General features: G+C 42.0%; 1 protein-coding gene across 2 annotated transcripts; it reads right to left on the bottom strand.

Moving 5' to 3' along the window:
- Window positions 1–1460: 1460 nt before the first annotated feature.
- On the bottom strand, window positions 1461–12191 carry LOC115138409 (hydroxymethylglutaryl-CoA lyase, mitochondrial-like). Of its 2 annotated transcripts, XM_029675231.2 has the most exons (9): window positions 12077–12190; window positions 11639–11728; window positions 11313–11420; window positions 7404–7499; window positions 7062–7210; window positions 6877–6940; window positions 6524–6712; window positions 2664–2789; window positions 1461–2410 (listed from the first exon to the last, which is right to left on the bottom strand). In XM_029675231.2, exons 1-9 carry the CDS (start codon window positions 12155–12157, stop codon window positions 2309–2311), a joined length of 1005 nt encoding a protein of 334 aa, XP_029531091.1. In that variant the 5' UTR covers window positions 12158–12190; the 3' UTR covers window positions 1461–2308. The 2 variants fall into 2 exon arrangements, with proteins under 2 accessions (XP_029531091.1, XP_029531092.1); XM_029675232.2 differs by lacking the exon at window positions 11313–11420 and having other exon boundaries at window positions 12077–12191.
- Between the last annotated feature and the right edge of the window lie 2873 nt (window positions 12192–15064).

Raw genomic sequence — 15064 nt, 5'->3', positions numbered from 1 at the left:
CAGACAATGACGAGACAGCCTATAGGGAGGAGGTCAGAGACCTGGCCGTGTGGTGCCAGAATAACAACCTATCCCTCAACGTAGCCAAGACTAAGGAGATGATTGTGGACTACAGGAAAAGGAGGACTGAGCATGCTCCCATTCTCATCGACGGGTCTGTAGTGGAGCAGGTTGAGAGCTTCAAGTTCCTCGGTGTCCACATCAACAACAAACTAGAATGGTCCAAACACACCAAGACAGTCGTGAAGAGGGCACAACAAAGCCTATTCCCCCTCAGGAAACTAAAAAGATTTGGCATGGGTCCTGAGATCCTCAAAAGGTTCTACAGCTGCAACATCGAGAGCATCCTGACTGGTTGCATCACTGCCTGGTATGGCAATTGCTCGGCCTCTGACCGCAAGGCACTACAGAGGGTGGTGCGTACGGCCCAATACATCACTGGGGCTAACCTGCCTGCCATCCAGGACCTTTACACCAGCCACCCCAGTCATAGACTGTTCTCTCTACTACCGCATGGCAAGCGGTACCGGAGTGCCAAGTCTAGGACAAAAAGGCTTCTCAACAGTTTTTACCCCCAAGCCATAAGACTCCTGAACAAGTAATCAAATGGCTACCCGGACTATTTGCATTGTGTGCCCCCCCCAAGCCCTCTTTTTACGCTGTTGCTACTCTCTGTTTATCATATATGCATAGTCACTTTAACTATACATTCATGTACATACTACCTGAATTGGGCCGACCAGCCAGTGCTCCCGCACATTGGCTAACCAGGCTATCTGCATTGTGTCCCGCCACCCACCAACCCCTCTTTTACGCTACTGCTACTCTCTGTTCATCATACATGCATAGTCACGTTAACCATATCTACATGTACATGCTACCTCAATCAGCCTCACTAACCGGTGTCTGTATGTAGCCTCGTTACTTTTATAGCCTCACTACTATTGTTCACATAACACCTTTTTTGCACTATTGGTTAGAGCTTGTAAGTAAGCATTTCACTGTAAGGTCTACCTGTTGTATTCGGCGCACGTGACAAATAAACTTTGATTTGATTTGCATCACTTGCTTTCCAGTATAATTGCAAAATCACAACCTCTCAGACTATATCCCTAAACCATTAGGGACATACACAAATCCAATGGTTTACAAATATCTCAATGGATCCACCTTTGATTGGTTCTGTAGTGCCTATGAATGAATGTCAAATCCTCAACTAGTCTACTGTTATATAATCACCAGATCCCTATGTGAGTCATTTCTTCGCCCTAGTGGGATGAGGAGTGTTGTGCTGGTAGACATTTTGGCTACACTGTAGACGTGTCACAGACACTGGCTGTGTAAATGCACTAGATTATATAACCTGTTCTGTTAAATATGCCTAACACATTCATAAAAAATGTTAGTATTTATTTTTTGAAAATACAGCCCAAAAAAAGTGCTTCCTTAGATTTGAGACAAACTTTTCAAATGGCTTTAATTCAGAAGTGTAACCTTTTACAATAAATATTTACATTCAACGAGACACACCAAAACCAAGAACTAAACAAAAAAAGAAAAACAGACAAATTCCACTCAAACTGCAGGAATGGACTTTAATTGTCCTAATATGGTAGGCTTGTAACTCCTAAGTGGTTTTCAAGTAAGGATAGTTGGAAGTTTGGTTCAATGGAAATAAACATGACATCAGAATGACTAAATCCTGTGACTTCCTGTCCCATAATAGAAAACAATTGGTTGATTCTTATTCCACTCTGCAAACATCAAGATCTGTTTAGGATACCTACTGCAATACACTGGCAGGACCCATCCCTTTGCCACTGTTACGACAACTGGCTAAACATAAGGATTGACAAATAAGGACAAGGCTGTTTGTACACCAAGCAACTGAAGTACAAGTCAGGCAATCCCTTCTTTTAACTTTGTTGTTCATTTAACTTTAAATTATATTAAAATAGCATACTTTATTCAGAATAACGTTTCCATCCATGATTAGTGTATTTGCAATAATCATGTAACACACAAAGGTAGCGGGCAAGGCACCAGGTTTATGTAGGACATGATGTGAATGATAAGGCACCACTTGAGCAAGGCTTTCTAACTATTTAGATTTCTTCATTTATAAGCGAGGTACTTGACTTATATCAAATAATGGAACACACACAGTTCTTACAACCATCTTTATCTACAGCTAATCAAAATATATTACACCTCTGTGGCACAGGTGTGTTGCCTTAGTAATGTCTTTTAGCCTTGTCTGTAGGAATCACTCGTGACATCCCTCTTCTAGGTCTTTGTGGAGCCAGGTTCAGAGTTTGCAGGTGGCCTGGGCCACTTTCGAGCTTGTCTTTTTGTTCAGGGAACGACAGATAAAAGCTCCAGCATCCATCAGCTTTGGCAGGTCCACTCCCTGAGATAGAGGGAGAGGAAGGACAGTCACACAAACAGGGAACTCATTGTGTGCACTGACTAGTTTAAAAAAGATAACTGGTTCTCCTACAGATCAAAACGCTTTGTGTCGAAGTAAACACTGATGACAATGATGCTGTCAATACAGAGGAAGTAGAACACTATCTTGTAACAGTTTGCCAGATTCCATTGAACTGAGGGAGGAAGTGAAAGTGGGAGACCGGTAAAAAGAGAGGGAAGAGGAGAATTCTCACCGTCTGAATGCCAAGTCCGTGCAGCATGTACACCACATCTTCTGTGGCCACATTGCCAGAAGCCCCTTGTGCATATGGACACCCGCCAAGGCCAGCCACTGACGAGTCCACAACACTGATACCCATCTGCAAAAAGAAAACCGCATCTTCATCAAATGCATGCCAGTAGAATTCCAGTACTATTCATACAGCAATCAGAGTCCTCTATATTGCACTCAGCTTCAGAGTCGATATTCACGTCATAACAAGGAATTCCCCTCGACCACGCCCAGAAATTGGGGTAAACATACCCCCATTGTAAAAGAGCCAACTTCGTCGTAGATTTTTTTGTTATACAGTGGGGCAAAAAAGTATTTAGTCAGCCACCAATTGTGCAAGTTCTTTCACTTAAAAAGATGAGAGAGGTCTGTAATTTTCATCATAGGTAGTACACTTCAACCAAGACAGACAAAATGAGAAAAAAAAATCCAGAAAATCACATTGTAGGATTTTTAATGAATTTATTTGCAAATGGTGGAAAATAAGTATTTGGTCACCTACAAACAAGCAAGATTTCTGGCTCTCACAGACTTGTAACTTCTTCTTTAAGAGGCTCCTCTGTCCTCCACTCGTTACCTGTATTAATGGCACCTGTTTGAACTTGTTATCAGTATAAAAGACACCGGTCCACAACCTCAAATAGTCACACTCCAAACTCCACTATGGCCAAGACCAAAGAGCAGTCAAAGGACACCAGAAACAAAATTGTAGACCTGCACCAGGCTGGGAAGACTGAATTTGCAATAGGTAAGCAGCTTGGTTTGAAGAAATCAACTGTGGGAGCAATTATTAGGAAATGGAAGACATACAAGACCACTGATAATCTCCCTCGATCTGGGGCTCCACGCAAGATCTCACCCCGGGGGGTCAAAATGATCACAAGAACGGTGAGCAAAAATCCCAGAACCACACAGGGGGATCTAGTGAATGACCTGCAAAGAGCTGGGACCAAAGTAACAAAGCCTACCATCAGTAACACACTACGCCGCCAGGGACTCAAATCCTGCAGTGTCAGACGTGTCCCCCTGCTTAAGCCAGTACATGTCCAGGCCCGTCTGAAGTTTGCTAGAGAGCATTTGGATGATCCAGAAGAAGATTGGGAGAATGTCATATGGTCAGATGAAACCAAAATATAACTTTTTGGTAAAAACTCAACTCGTCGTGTTTGGAGGGCAAAGAATGCTGAGTTGCATCCAAAGAACACCATACCTACTGTGAAGCATGGGGGTGGAAACATCATGCTTTGGGGCTGTTTTTCTGCAAAGGGACTAGGACGACTGATCCGTGTAAAGGAAAGAATGAATGGGGCCATGTATCGTGAGATTTTGAGTGAAATCCTCCTTCCATCAGCAAGGGCATTGAAGATGAAACGTGGCTGGGTCTTTCAGCATGACAATGATCCCAAACACACTGCCCGGGCAACGAAGGAGTGGCTTTGTAATAAGCATTTCAAGGTCCTGGAGTGGCCTAGCCAGTCTCCAGATCTCAACCCCATAGGAAATCTTTGGAGGGAGTTGAAAGTCCGTGTTGCCCAGCAACAGCCCCAAAACATCACTGCTCTAGAGGAGATCTGCATGGAGGAATGGGCCAAAATACCAGCAGTGTGTGAAAACCTTGTGAAGACTTACAGAAAGCGGTTGACATTGCCAGCAAAGGGTATATAACAAAGTATTGAGATAAACTTTTGTTATTGACCAAATACTTATTTTCCACCAAAATTTGCAAATAAATTCATTAAAAATCCTACAATGTGATTTTCTGGATTTTTTTCTCTCATTTTGTCTATCATAGTTGAAGTGTACCTATGATGAAAATTACAGGACTCTCATCTTTTTAAGTGGGAGAACTTGCACAATTGGTGGCTGACTAAATACTTTTTTGCCCCACTGTATGTTGTTCAATGTACAGTACATGTAACCAGGTTTTAAAAAATTCTGAACTACAGTTTGCAATGCTCCCACGTAGGGAAATATAGCCTGCGAGAAGAGCCCTGTGGCTTCAGGCTATTCGGGTTGGGAGAGTAGGAAATGTGGGGACCCGGTGTCCAAGTAGGCTACACGTTACTACCGGTTAAAAGTTTTAAAACACCTACTCATTCAAGGGTTTTTTATTTATTTTTACTATTTTCTACATTGTAGAACAATAGTGAAGACATCAAAACTATGAAATAACATGGAATAATGTAGTAACCAAAAAAAATGTTAAACAAATCAAAATATATTTTTTATTTGAGATTCTTCGAAGTAGCCACCTTTTGCCTTGATGACAGCTTTGCACACGCTTGGGTTTCTCTCAACCAGCTTCATGAGGTAGTCACCTGGAATGCATTTCAATTAACAGGTGTCCCTTCTTAATTTGTGGAATTTCTGTCCTTCTAAATGCGTTTGAGCCAATCAGTTGTGTTGTGACAAGGCAGGGCTTGTATACAGAAGATAGCCCTATTTAGTAAAAGACCAAGTCCATATTATGGCAAGGACAGATCAAATAAGCAAAGAGAAACGACAGTCCAACATTTCATTAAGACATGAAGGTCAGTCTATACGGAACACTTCAAGAATTTTGAAAGTTTCTTCAAGTGCTGTTGTAAAAACCATCAAGCGCTCTGATGAAACTGGCTCTCATGAGGACCGCCACGGGAATGGCAGACCCAGAGTTACCTCTGCTGCAGAGGATAAGTTCATTAGAGTTACCAGTCTCAGAAATTGCAGCCCAAATAAATGCTTCAGAGTTAAAGTAACAGACACATCAACATAAACTGTTCAGAGGAGACTGTGTGAATCAGGCCTTCATGGTCAAATTGCTGCAAAGAAACCACTACAAAAGGACACCAATAAGAAGAGACTTGCATGGGCCAAGAAACACGAGCAATGGACATTAGACTGGTGGAAATCTGTCCTTCGGCCTGGAGTCCAAATTGGAGATTTTTGATCCAACCGCTGTGTCTTTGTGAGACGTGATGCGTGTGAATGGATAATCTCTGCATGTGTATTATGGTGTGAGGGTGCTTTACTGGTGACACTGTCTGTGATTTATTTAGTATGTTTAGACTGTTGGAAAAGCATTCCAGGTGAAGCTGGTTGAGAGAATGCCAAGAGTGTGCAAAGCTGTCATGATGGCAAATGGTGGCTATTTGAAGAATCTCAAATATAAAATATATTTTGATTTGTTTAACACTTTTTTGGTTACTACATTATTCAGGGCGTTATTTCATAGACATTTACATTTAAGTCATTTAGCAGACGCTCTTATCCAGAGCGACTTACAAATCATAGTTGTGATGTCTTCACTATTATTCTACATTTGTAGAAATGAGCAAAAATAAAGAAAAACCCTTGAATGAGTAGGTGTTCTAAAACTTTTTACCGGTAGTGTAACTATGTGTATGGAAAACATTTCATCACAGGTAAGACATTTAACCTGTATAGTCTAACTCTACTCACTCTTGTAGTTGTATCGTCTATTTGTTTGTGTTGTTGGTCTTGGCTAGCTTAATATTCTTGTTGGTAGCAAGCTAGCACCTGCGTAGCTGCTAGCGCCATCATTAAAAGGGGCATAAGAGAAGCCCTACAACATTACATTTTTGTAAGATGTGAGAACGCTCTAGAGCAGGCAATGTTGAAAAGTAATCTTTAGACATGTTGTACCTTTCTTAAATGTAGTTTTGCAATTGACTAAAACAAGCAGAAAACAAACAAGAAAATTACATTTGAAAAAAGTAACGTTTTCTTGCTGTGAGCCAATGGGGTAAACACGGGTTGGTATCCCCATAGGCGAGTGGGGCCGCAGTGTTCTATCTAATGCCAACTGGGACTATACAGTACCTGCAGAGCAATGAGAATGTTGGCCAGTGCCTGACCGTAGGTGTCATGGCAGTGGACTGCCAGAGCGTTGACGGGCACCTCCCTGCTCACCGCCTGCAGCATCTCAGTCATGCCACCTGGGGTACCCACACCTATGGTGTCACCCAGAGATATCTCATAGCAACCCATGGAGTACAGACGCTTGGCTACCTGCATTAAAGAGTTACAAGTGAAATCCTCAAGCAGTTTTAAAGCTCTATAACAATGTTCAATTAAATCTATTTGGAGGATAATGACATTTATAAGGGAAGATGAGATATTTCTCAGTGAAAAGGGAAAGAATGCTAGGCTTGGTCTGAGTCAGAGGAACTCACCTGAGCCACTTTGTCTGGTGACACCTTGCCCTCATATGGGCATCCCAGCACACATGACACATACCTGAGGAAACAGAGCATGGACATAAGAGGAATGTGACCAACCCTACATATGTTCTCCATTGACAATCACTGCTCCTCATTTTCTACCTCCGCTTCTTTGTCCGTCTGTCAGTCCGTCTTACCCTCTGACTGGCACGCCGGCCTCTTTGGCTGCTTTGGTGACGACCTCAAAGCGCTGCAGGCTCTCATCCACAGAGCAGTTTATGTTCTTCTTACTGAACAGCTCCGAGGCTGCACCAAATATGGCCACCTCTGCAGCTCCTGCATTCACCTGGGAAAACAAGCAGCCACATACTTGCTCGATACCTACAATATAAAATAGGACACTGATTTTACAACAGTGTATGAGGACGCTTGATGGAATTCATTAGTTATTCTAACTTCTCGCTTTTAAGTAATTTGTGTATAGTTATGATATTGAGGTGACATAAGCAGAGTGCCATGGAGCCCAGGTAGGAACTTACAGCTGCCAGGAATCCCTTGAGGTTGGGGGTCAGAACGGGGTAGGACACACCTGGCCTTCTGTGGATCCCCATCATCACCTCCACCTGGTCTGCCATCTGCCAATCAGGGGGGAAAAGACACCAAAGATGATGGATAAATGAAGATGTCCCACTCAGGCCATTTACCATTTAAAATAAATTGTAAGTTCTGTCTGCTTAACGGGGTAGCTCTCCCATAGACACCAATACATTAGCAGCTGGGTCTGATCTGCTTAGTTCATTGACTGTATATGAACTCGAAGAAATGAAGGAGTGTGATGTCTCACTTCCTCTTCAGTCTCTGAGGACACATCACAAACTCTGCAATGGAGTCTTCGCTAAGTCCCGGTACCCTTGGTTATTGTTACAACCTTGGACAACATTTTTCAGGGAAGTCAAATACATCCACTGGCAAAATCCCCTCAATGATCTCAAACTGTGTTTCTAATACACAATTAAACACACTATTTTGTATTTATTAAGGATCCCCACTCTTCCTGGGTCCAGCAACATTAAGGCGGTTATTTACAATTTGAAATATTACACGACATTACATTTCATAACACTTTACCCAATACATTTAGTGTGTTCCCTCAGGGCCACTTGCAAATCAGGAAACTCTTAGGGTATGTTGTGGAGAACGGTCATTACAATTGCTTCATGGGAAGCTGGTAAAATGTTTGTAGTATAGCAAACCACTGAATGGCTCTGAATTCACTGTAAGCATGCAATCAAAGCTATAAACACATTTGGAACTAACAGCAGATGGGAGTTGTATTCATAACAACTTGGCTAAACATACGTTGAGAAAACAAGTTATATTAAGTGGCTAGCTAGCGTTAGCAACATTTGGTGGTCAATGAGACAGAGCTAGCTAACCAGCTGAGCTAGAAAACTATGAAACAAAAGTATAATTTAGGAGTCGAAAAATACTCCAACAGGCTCTGCATTTCAGGAATCACAGTGGCAAGTACTCCTGGTGCACTGCTCAATTACTTAACCATTTACACATTCATTTAAAATTTAAATCTCAGTTTTCATGCAATTTAAACGTGAGCTTGGCTCAGGTTAGCTAGCTAAGTTATATTCATAATATAGTTAACTCATCTGCTGTCGATATCAGGATATGATCTGAGTGCACTAGTTACAGTGCCTCCAGAATGTATTCATACCCCTTGACCTATTCCACAATGTTGTGTTGTAGCCTGAATTCAAAATTGATCAAATAGTTTACACACAATACCCCATAATGACAAAGTAAAAACATGTTTTTCAAAATGTTTGCTAAATGTACTGAAAATAAAATACAGAAATATATACATTTACATAAGTATTCACACCTGAGTCAATACATCGTAGAAGCAACTTTCGCAGCGATTACAGCTTTGAGTTGTTTTGGCTGTCTATCACATTTGAACATCTGGATTTAGGTATTTTCTCCCATTTTTCCTTGCAGATTTCTTCAAGCTCTGTTAAGTTAGATGGGAAGCAGCAGTGAACAACATTCAAGTCTTTCCATAGGATTAGCACCATAGCATGCTGCCACCACCATGCTTCACGGCAGGGATGGTGTTAGACAGGCGATGAGCTGTGCCTGGTTCTCCAGACATAGTGCTTTGCATTCAGGCCAAAAGTGTAAAACCTTTTGTCTCATCAGACCAGAATATTTCATCTTATTCTCGCAGTCTTTCACATTCCATTTAGCAAATTTCAGGCATGCTGTCATGTGCCTTTTTCTCAGGAGTGGCTTCCATCTGGCCACTCTCCCATAAAGCCCAGATTGGTGAAGTGAGGTAGAGACTGTTGTCCTTCTGGCAGTAGTTGCATATTCAGAGTAGTTGCATATTTATTCAATTTCCTAATGATGGAGACCACTGTGCTCTTTGACATCTTCAACACTATAAACTTCCCCAGATATGTGCCTCAACACAATTCTATCGCAGAGATCTATAGACAGTTCCTTGGACTTCATGGTGTAGCTTCTGCTCTGACATGCACTGTCATCAGTTTCTTTCTAAATCATGTCCAAACAATTGAAATGGCCACGGGTTCTCCAAGTTGTAGGGACCTCTCAAGGATGATCAAAAGAAATTGGATGCACCTGAACTCAATTTGGAGTGTCATAGTAAAAGGGGTGTGAATACGTTGTTGTGGAGCTCTGTCAGGAGCTCCCTCGGGGCAGTCCCGTTAGTTCTCTTACATATTGCTTACACAGACAAGTTATATATGCATGATTTACATGATTCATTATTTACTTTTGGTTCATGCATGTGACCAACCAATACCACATGAGGCTTCTTTTCCAAGTGGAGACCTTGAAACTGATAGACCCATTTATGTTCTCAAAACAATGTTCTGGGTGTACTGCCAAATTGCTTATACTAATAGTGAGGATTCCTCCGGAGCCGGATCAATCAGTCACTTGCATGAACCCAGTCGAAATGGTTATTAGAAAAGCACAAACATAACATTTTCCTTCACAATGTAAATGATATATTTCTGTATTTCATTTTCAATAAATTTGAAAATATGTTTTTCACTGTCATTATGGGGTATTGTGAGTAGATAGGTGAGAACAAAAATGTATTTAATTTGTTAGAATTCAGGCTATAACAACATGTGGAGTAAGTCAAGGGGTATGAATACTTTCTGAAGGCATTGAAGCGAAAAGTGGTTAGTAGCTTTGACTGCGTGCTGGCAGTGCATTTAGACCCATCCAGTGGTTAGGCACACTTCAAACTTAATTTTACCAGGTTCCTCTGAAGCAATTGTAACGACAAGCTACCACAACACACGTAAGAATCTCCTGAACAGAAAGAGTTTAATAATGTTTCATCTGTATATTCTATAAAGGAAAAATGGGTGTCAAATGAAGCTTTACAGTTTCCTCTGTAATATTTTGATTTCAATAATTTTCTTACAAATAATCAATATTGAAAAATAAACATGAATATTAAAAATATAAAACATTTGATTTGTCTAAATTCTCAATATATTGAACATAATCTACTGTACAGGCATATCAAAGTTCTAGAGTGGGATCTCTGCTAGTTTGAGTTATGTTCCAATTTGTAAGCATTTCCAACAGAGTGAATGTGAAAATGGATCAAAATTGGTCACCCTCTGCTGGTTATTTGCAGGATGTGCAATGATACAATCCAACAGCATACCACCCTGCATCCCACTGCTGGCTTGTCTCTGAAGCTAAGAAGGGTTTGTCCTGCTTAGACCAGATGCTCCTGGATGTAGTGTTGGAGGGCCAGTACGAGGCACTCTTTCCTCTGGTCAAAAGAAAAATATCCCAATGCCCCATGGCAGTGATTGGGGACATTGCTTTGTGTAGGGTGCCGTCTTTCAGATGGGACATTAACTGGTGTCCTGACTCTCTGTGCTCACGAAAGATCCCATGGCACGTAAGAGCAGGGGTGTTAACCCTGGTGTCCTGGCTAAATTCCCAATCCTGCCCTCATACCGTCATGGTCACCTAATCATCCCTAGCTTACAATTGGCTCATACATCACCCTCCTCTCCCCTGTACCTATTCCCTGCTTTATATTTTCTATAATTATGTTTATATTTTTCAATATTCATATATGAATGTAATAAAATTGTTATTGAAATCAAAATACTACCCATTCTACAGAGGAAGTAGTAAAGCTTCATATGAAACACATTTTTCCTCTGTAGAACATACAGATGAAACATTATGGAGTCTTAAAGGAGGCCTGGGTAAGGCCAAAATGTAAAATGTTCTAACTTCAATGAATTGTTTCTCTATTAAGATACAAATGTCAAATATATGTCAACAATCCTTCCAAAGGACCCTTCTATGGCATTCAATTTAGTTAAAATCCCCCAAATCATGGTCCCAAATCACTCTAGTAACCTCACCTGTGGAACCCATTTCGGGGAGACAAAGCTCGTGGCTTCGATGACAGAAAGACCCGCCTCTGAGAGCATGTCAATCAGGTGAATCTTAACTTCAGAAGGAACGACAGTCTGACAGGGCCAACAGGAGAGACACAGGAGTTATGACAATAAAATCTGCAACCGGTGGCTTTTGACCCAGTTCCCCATAACTAGAAGGACTAACTTTTTCCTCATGAGTTTGAGTGACACGCCCACCCACTCAATCCAATGCAATGGACCACCAAAAAGATATAATTCACTGGTGGACTGATTTAAAAGTATCAAATCTTAATAAAGTGAAATATTACCTTCTCATTTTGCAGGCCATCCCTGGGTCCCACCTCCACTATCTTTACCCTCTCTGGGAGAGTTTTCCCTGCAGACGCGCCATCCTGAACCTGTCAACAGAGCGTTGTGAGACAGTGCACGTAACGTTAGTTAAAAGCAACACACACGCTCAGATTAAGGCAAACCATATCGCATTATGGCTATGACATTGACGGTTATACCAAAATATAGTATCACACACACATTTTAAAAGCGGCATTTATCATCAATTCTAACAAAAACAGCTAGCCAACCTAGTATCTATGATACTGGTACTGTAGTCGCTAGCTAGCAAACGTAGGCTAACAACAGGCGCTTGTGTTTATTAAAGGGCACTCATTTGCAATCAAATGTAGCTAGTCAAAAAAGCAAGCCACTGCATTGAGGAGACATCGAAAAAGAAAAACATATGGACTTACTAATTGTGCCACTGCTGCTGAACGACTCAAGGATAAACATTGAAGACCCATTCTAGAACCAAATCTCATGACAGCCGCCATTTTAGTCCAACATTAGCGTTAACGTCAATTTCTTCTTCTTCTTCTTCGTCTTCTTCTTCTTCTTTGGTATCATGGCGTTCGCACATTTTGTTTGTGCATGCTGCCACCTACTGTGCGGTAGCGTGTGTTCAATCACGTTACATTTGTGATACAAAAATAAAAAGGAAGCGAGAGAAAATACAAAATTGCACCACCAACCAACCCTACACCTATATACCACAATATAATAAAAATCAGTCTCAAAATATCTTATAACTCTTCTGCAGTCAAATCTCGTACACCCAGGTACTTCTCTGCAGCTGCCACCTACACTCATTAAAAACCAAACCCACTACCCCATTCCACTACGTTGACCCTAACTTCTCCTGAACCATGCCAACGGCCTGGGAGGACGGGACACCACCACTCAACACACCCTGTAACTCTTCTGAAGTCAAATCTCGTAAACTCAAATACTTCTCTGCAACTGCCACCACATCTATTTTCTGTGATTTACAGTGCGTTCCATTTCTGCAGCACAGAAGATAACCATTGCTATGAACGATAAGAAGCCAACCTTACTGAAACATATATCAGTCGTTGGCTTATCCCTCTATGCTGGCACCAATCTACTCTCACGATCCCTCACCCTTGACCCCATCCTCCTCTACTTTCTTCACTGCCTCATCATATGACACCTTCTGCACAACTCTGACTCTGGGCATTTCAATCTGCCTCTCTCGCACCGGACACTTCCAATCCCCAACAACATGGGCACCCCTACAGTTGACGCACACAACTTTATCCACTGAAACTACACAATCATTTGTCCCATGCCTATGGGGAGTGATTCAGGACAGAATTCAGCCTAGTGAAGCTACTGATACCTCTCACCAAGTCCCCTAACATCTTCCTAGCGCAATAAGATACTGCCATCAATTAACATGGATTGTCAATGGAGTTTTTTTCTATGGCGTCAAACCGCAGACACGTTCATGTCATGTTCATCTCATGTCACGTGACACATCATATAGACGTTTCTTATGAAAGATCTCACCTTGAAAGCCTTAAAAACATCTACATAACATCTACGTGTACATCATGCTTTCACGTTGTGTACACGCGATACTTATGTGTCACATTATTTTACGTGAAAGTTTTGTTTTCATTAAAGATCTCACCAAATATGCATTTCACCTCTATATAAAAAATATGTATATGGCTAGTTGATTTGCAGCCAGCTCTCCTTCTCCGTGGCTGACGTGAGTAAGACATTTAAACGTGCTATCCATAGCAAGGCTGCCGGCCCAGACAGCATCCCTAGCCGTGTACTCAGAGCATGAGCAGACCAGCTGGCTGGTGTGTTTACTGACATATTCAATCTCTCCTTATCCCAGTCTGCTGTCCCCACATGCTTCAAGATGGCCACCAATGTTCCTGTACCCAAGAAGACATAGGTAACTGAACTGAATGACTATCGTCCTGTAGCACTCACTTCTGTCATCATGAAGTGCTTTGAGAGACTAGCCAAGGATAATATCACCTCCACCTCTACCTGCCAACCTAGACCCACTGCAATTTGCGTACCGCCCCAATAGGTCCACAGATGATGCAATCGCCATCACACTGCACACTGCTTTATTCCATCTGGACAAGAGGAATACTAACTATGTAAGAATACTGTTCTTTGATTACAGCTGAGCATTCGACACTATAGTACCCTCGTCATTAAGCTGGAGAGCCTGGGTCTCAACACCACCCTATGCGTTTGGGTCCTGGACTTCCTGACGGGCCGCCCCCAGGTGGTGAAGGTAGGAAACAGCATCTCCACTTCGCTGATCCTCAACACTGGGGGCCCACAACGGTGCATGCGCCTCAGCCCCCTCCTGTACTCGCTGTTCACCCATGACTGCGTGGCCATGCACGCCTCCAACTCGATCATCAAGTTTACAAACGACACAACAGTAGTAGGCTTGATCACCACCAACAACGAGACAGCCTATAGGGAGGAGGTGAGGGCACTCGGAATGTGGTGTCAGGAAAACAACCTCTCACTCAACGTCAACAAAACAAAGGAGATGATCGTGGACTTCAGGAAACATCAGAGAGAGCACCCCCCTATCCATATCGAGGGGACAGCAGTGGAGAATTTTTATTTTTATTTTTAATTTTTTATTTATTTCACCTTTATTTAACCAGGTAGGCTAGTTGAGAACAAGTTCTCATTTGCAACTGCGACCTGGCCAAGATAAAGCATAGCAGTGTGAACAGACAACACAGAGTTACACATGGAATAAACAATTAACAAGTCAATAATACAGTAGGAAAAAAAATGGGCAGTCTATATACAATGATATATTGTAGGTGGAAAGTTTTAAGTTCCTTGGCGTACACGTCACGGAAAAACTGAAATGGTCCACCCACACAGACAGCGTGGTGGTGAAGGCGCAATAGCGCCTCTTCAACCTCAGGAGGCTGAAGAAATTTGGCTTGTCACCTAAAGCTCTCACAAACTTTTACAGATGCTCATAACATAATAGAGACAGTAGATCTAGCTGGTCTGTCATAATATAATAGAGACAGTAGATCTAGCTGGTCTGTTATAATATAATAGAGACAGTAAATCTAGCTGGTCTGTCATAATATAATAGAGACAGTGGTGAGCTTTACTGGGGGCAGACTACCTGTACTCCAGGACACCTACAGCACCCGATGTCACAGGAAGGCCAAAAAGATCATCAAGGACAACAACCACCCGAGCCACTGCCTGTTCACCCCGTTACCATCCAGAAGGCGAGGTCAGTACAGGTACATCAAAGCTGGGACCGAGAGACTGAAAAATAGTTTCTATCTCAAGGCCATCAGACTGCTAAACACCCATCACTAACAAAGAGAGGTTGCTGCCTACATACAGACTTTAATTATTGG

Source organism: Oncorhynchus nerka, linkage group LG12 (genome assembly GCF_034236695.1).
Source record: "Oncorhynchus nerka isolate Pitt River linkage group LG12, Oner_Uvic_2.0, whole genome shotgun sequence".
Lineage (NCBI taxonomy): Eukaryota > Metazoa > Chordata > Actinopteri > Salmoniformes > Salmonidae > Oncorhynchus > Oncorhynchus nerka.
Note: the sequence above shows the minus strand (reverse complement) of the source record. Positions and strands in the feature narration are given on the sequence as shown.

Coding starts and splice junctions, on each gene's coding strand:
- LOC115138409 (XM_029675231.2), bottom strand. CDS start 12,157: ATGGCGGCTGTCATGAGATTTGGTTCTAGAATGGGTCTTCAATGTTTA. Junction 6,941..7,061: donor GCCGGCGTGCCAGTCAGAGG/GTAAGACGGACT, acceptor CTGTTTCCTCAG/GTATGTGTCATGTGTGCTGG. Junction 6,713..6,876: donor CACCAGACAAAGTGGCTCAG/GTGAGTTCCTCT, acceptor TCTTTAATGCAG/GTAGCCAAGCGTCTGTACTC.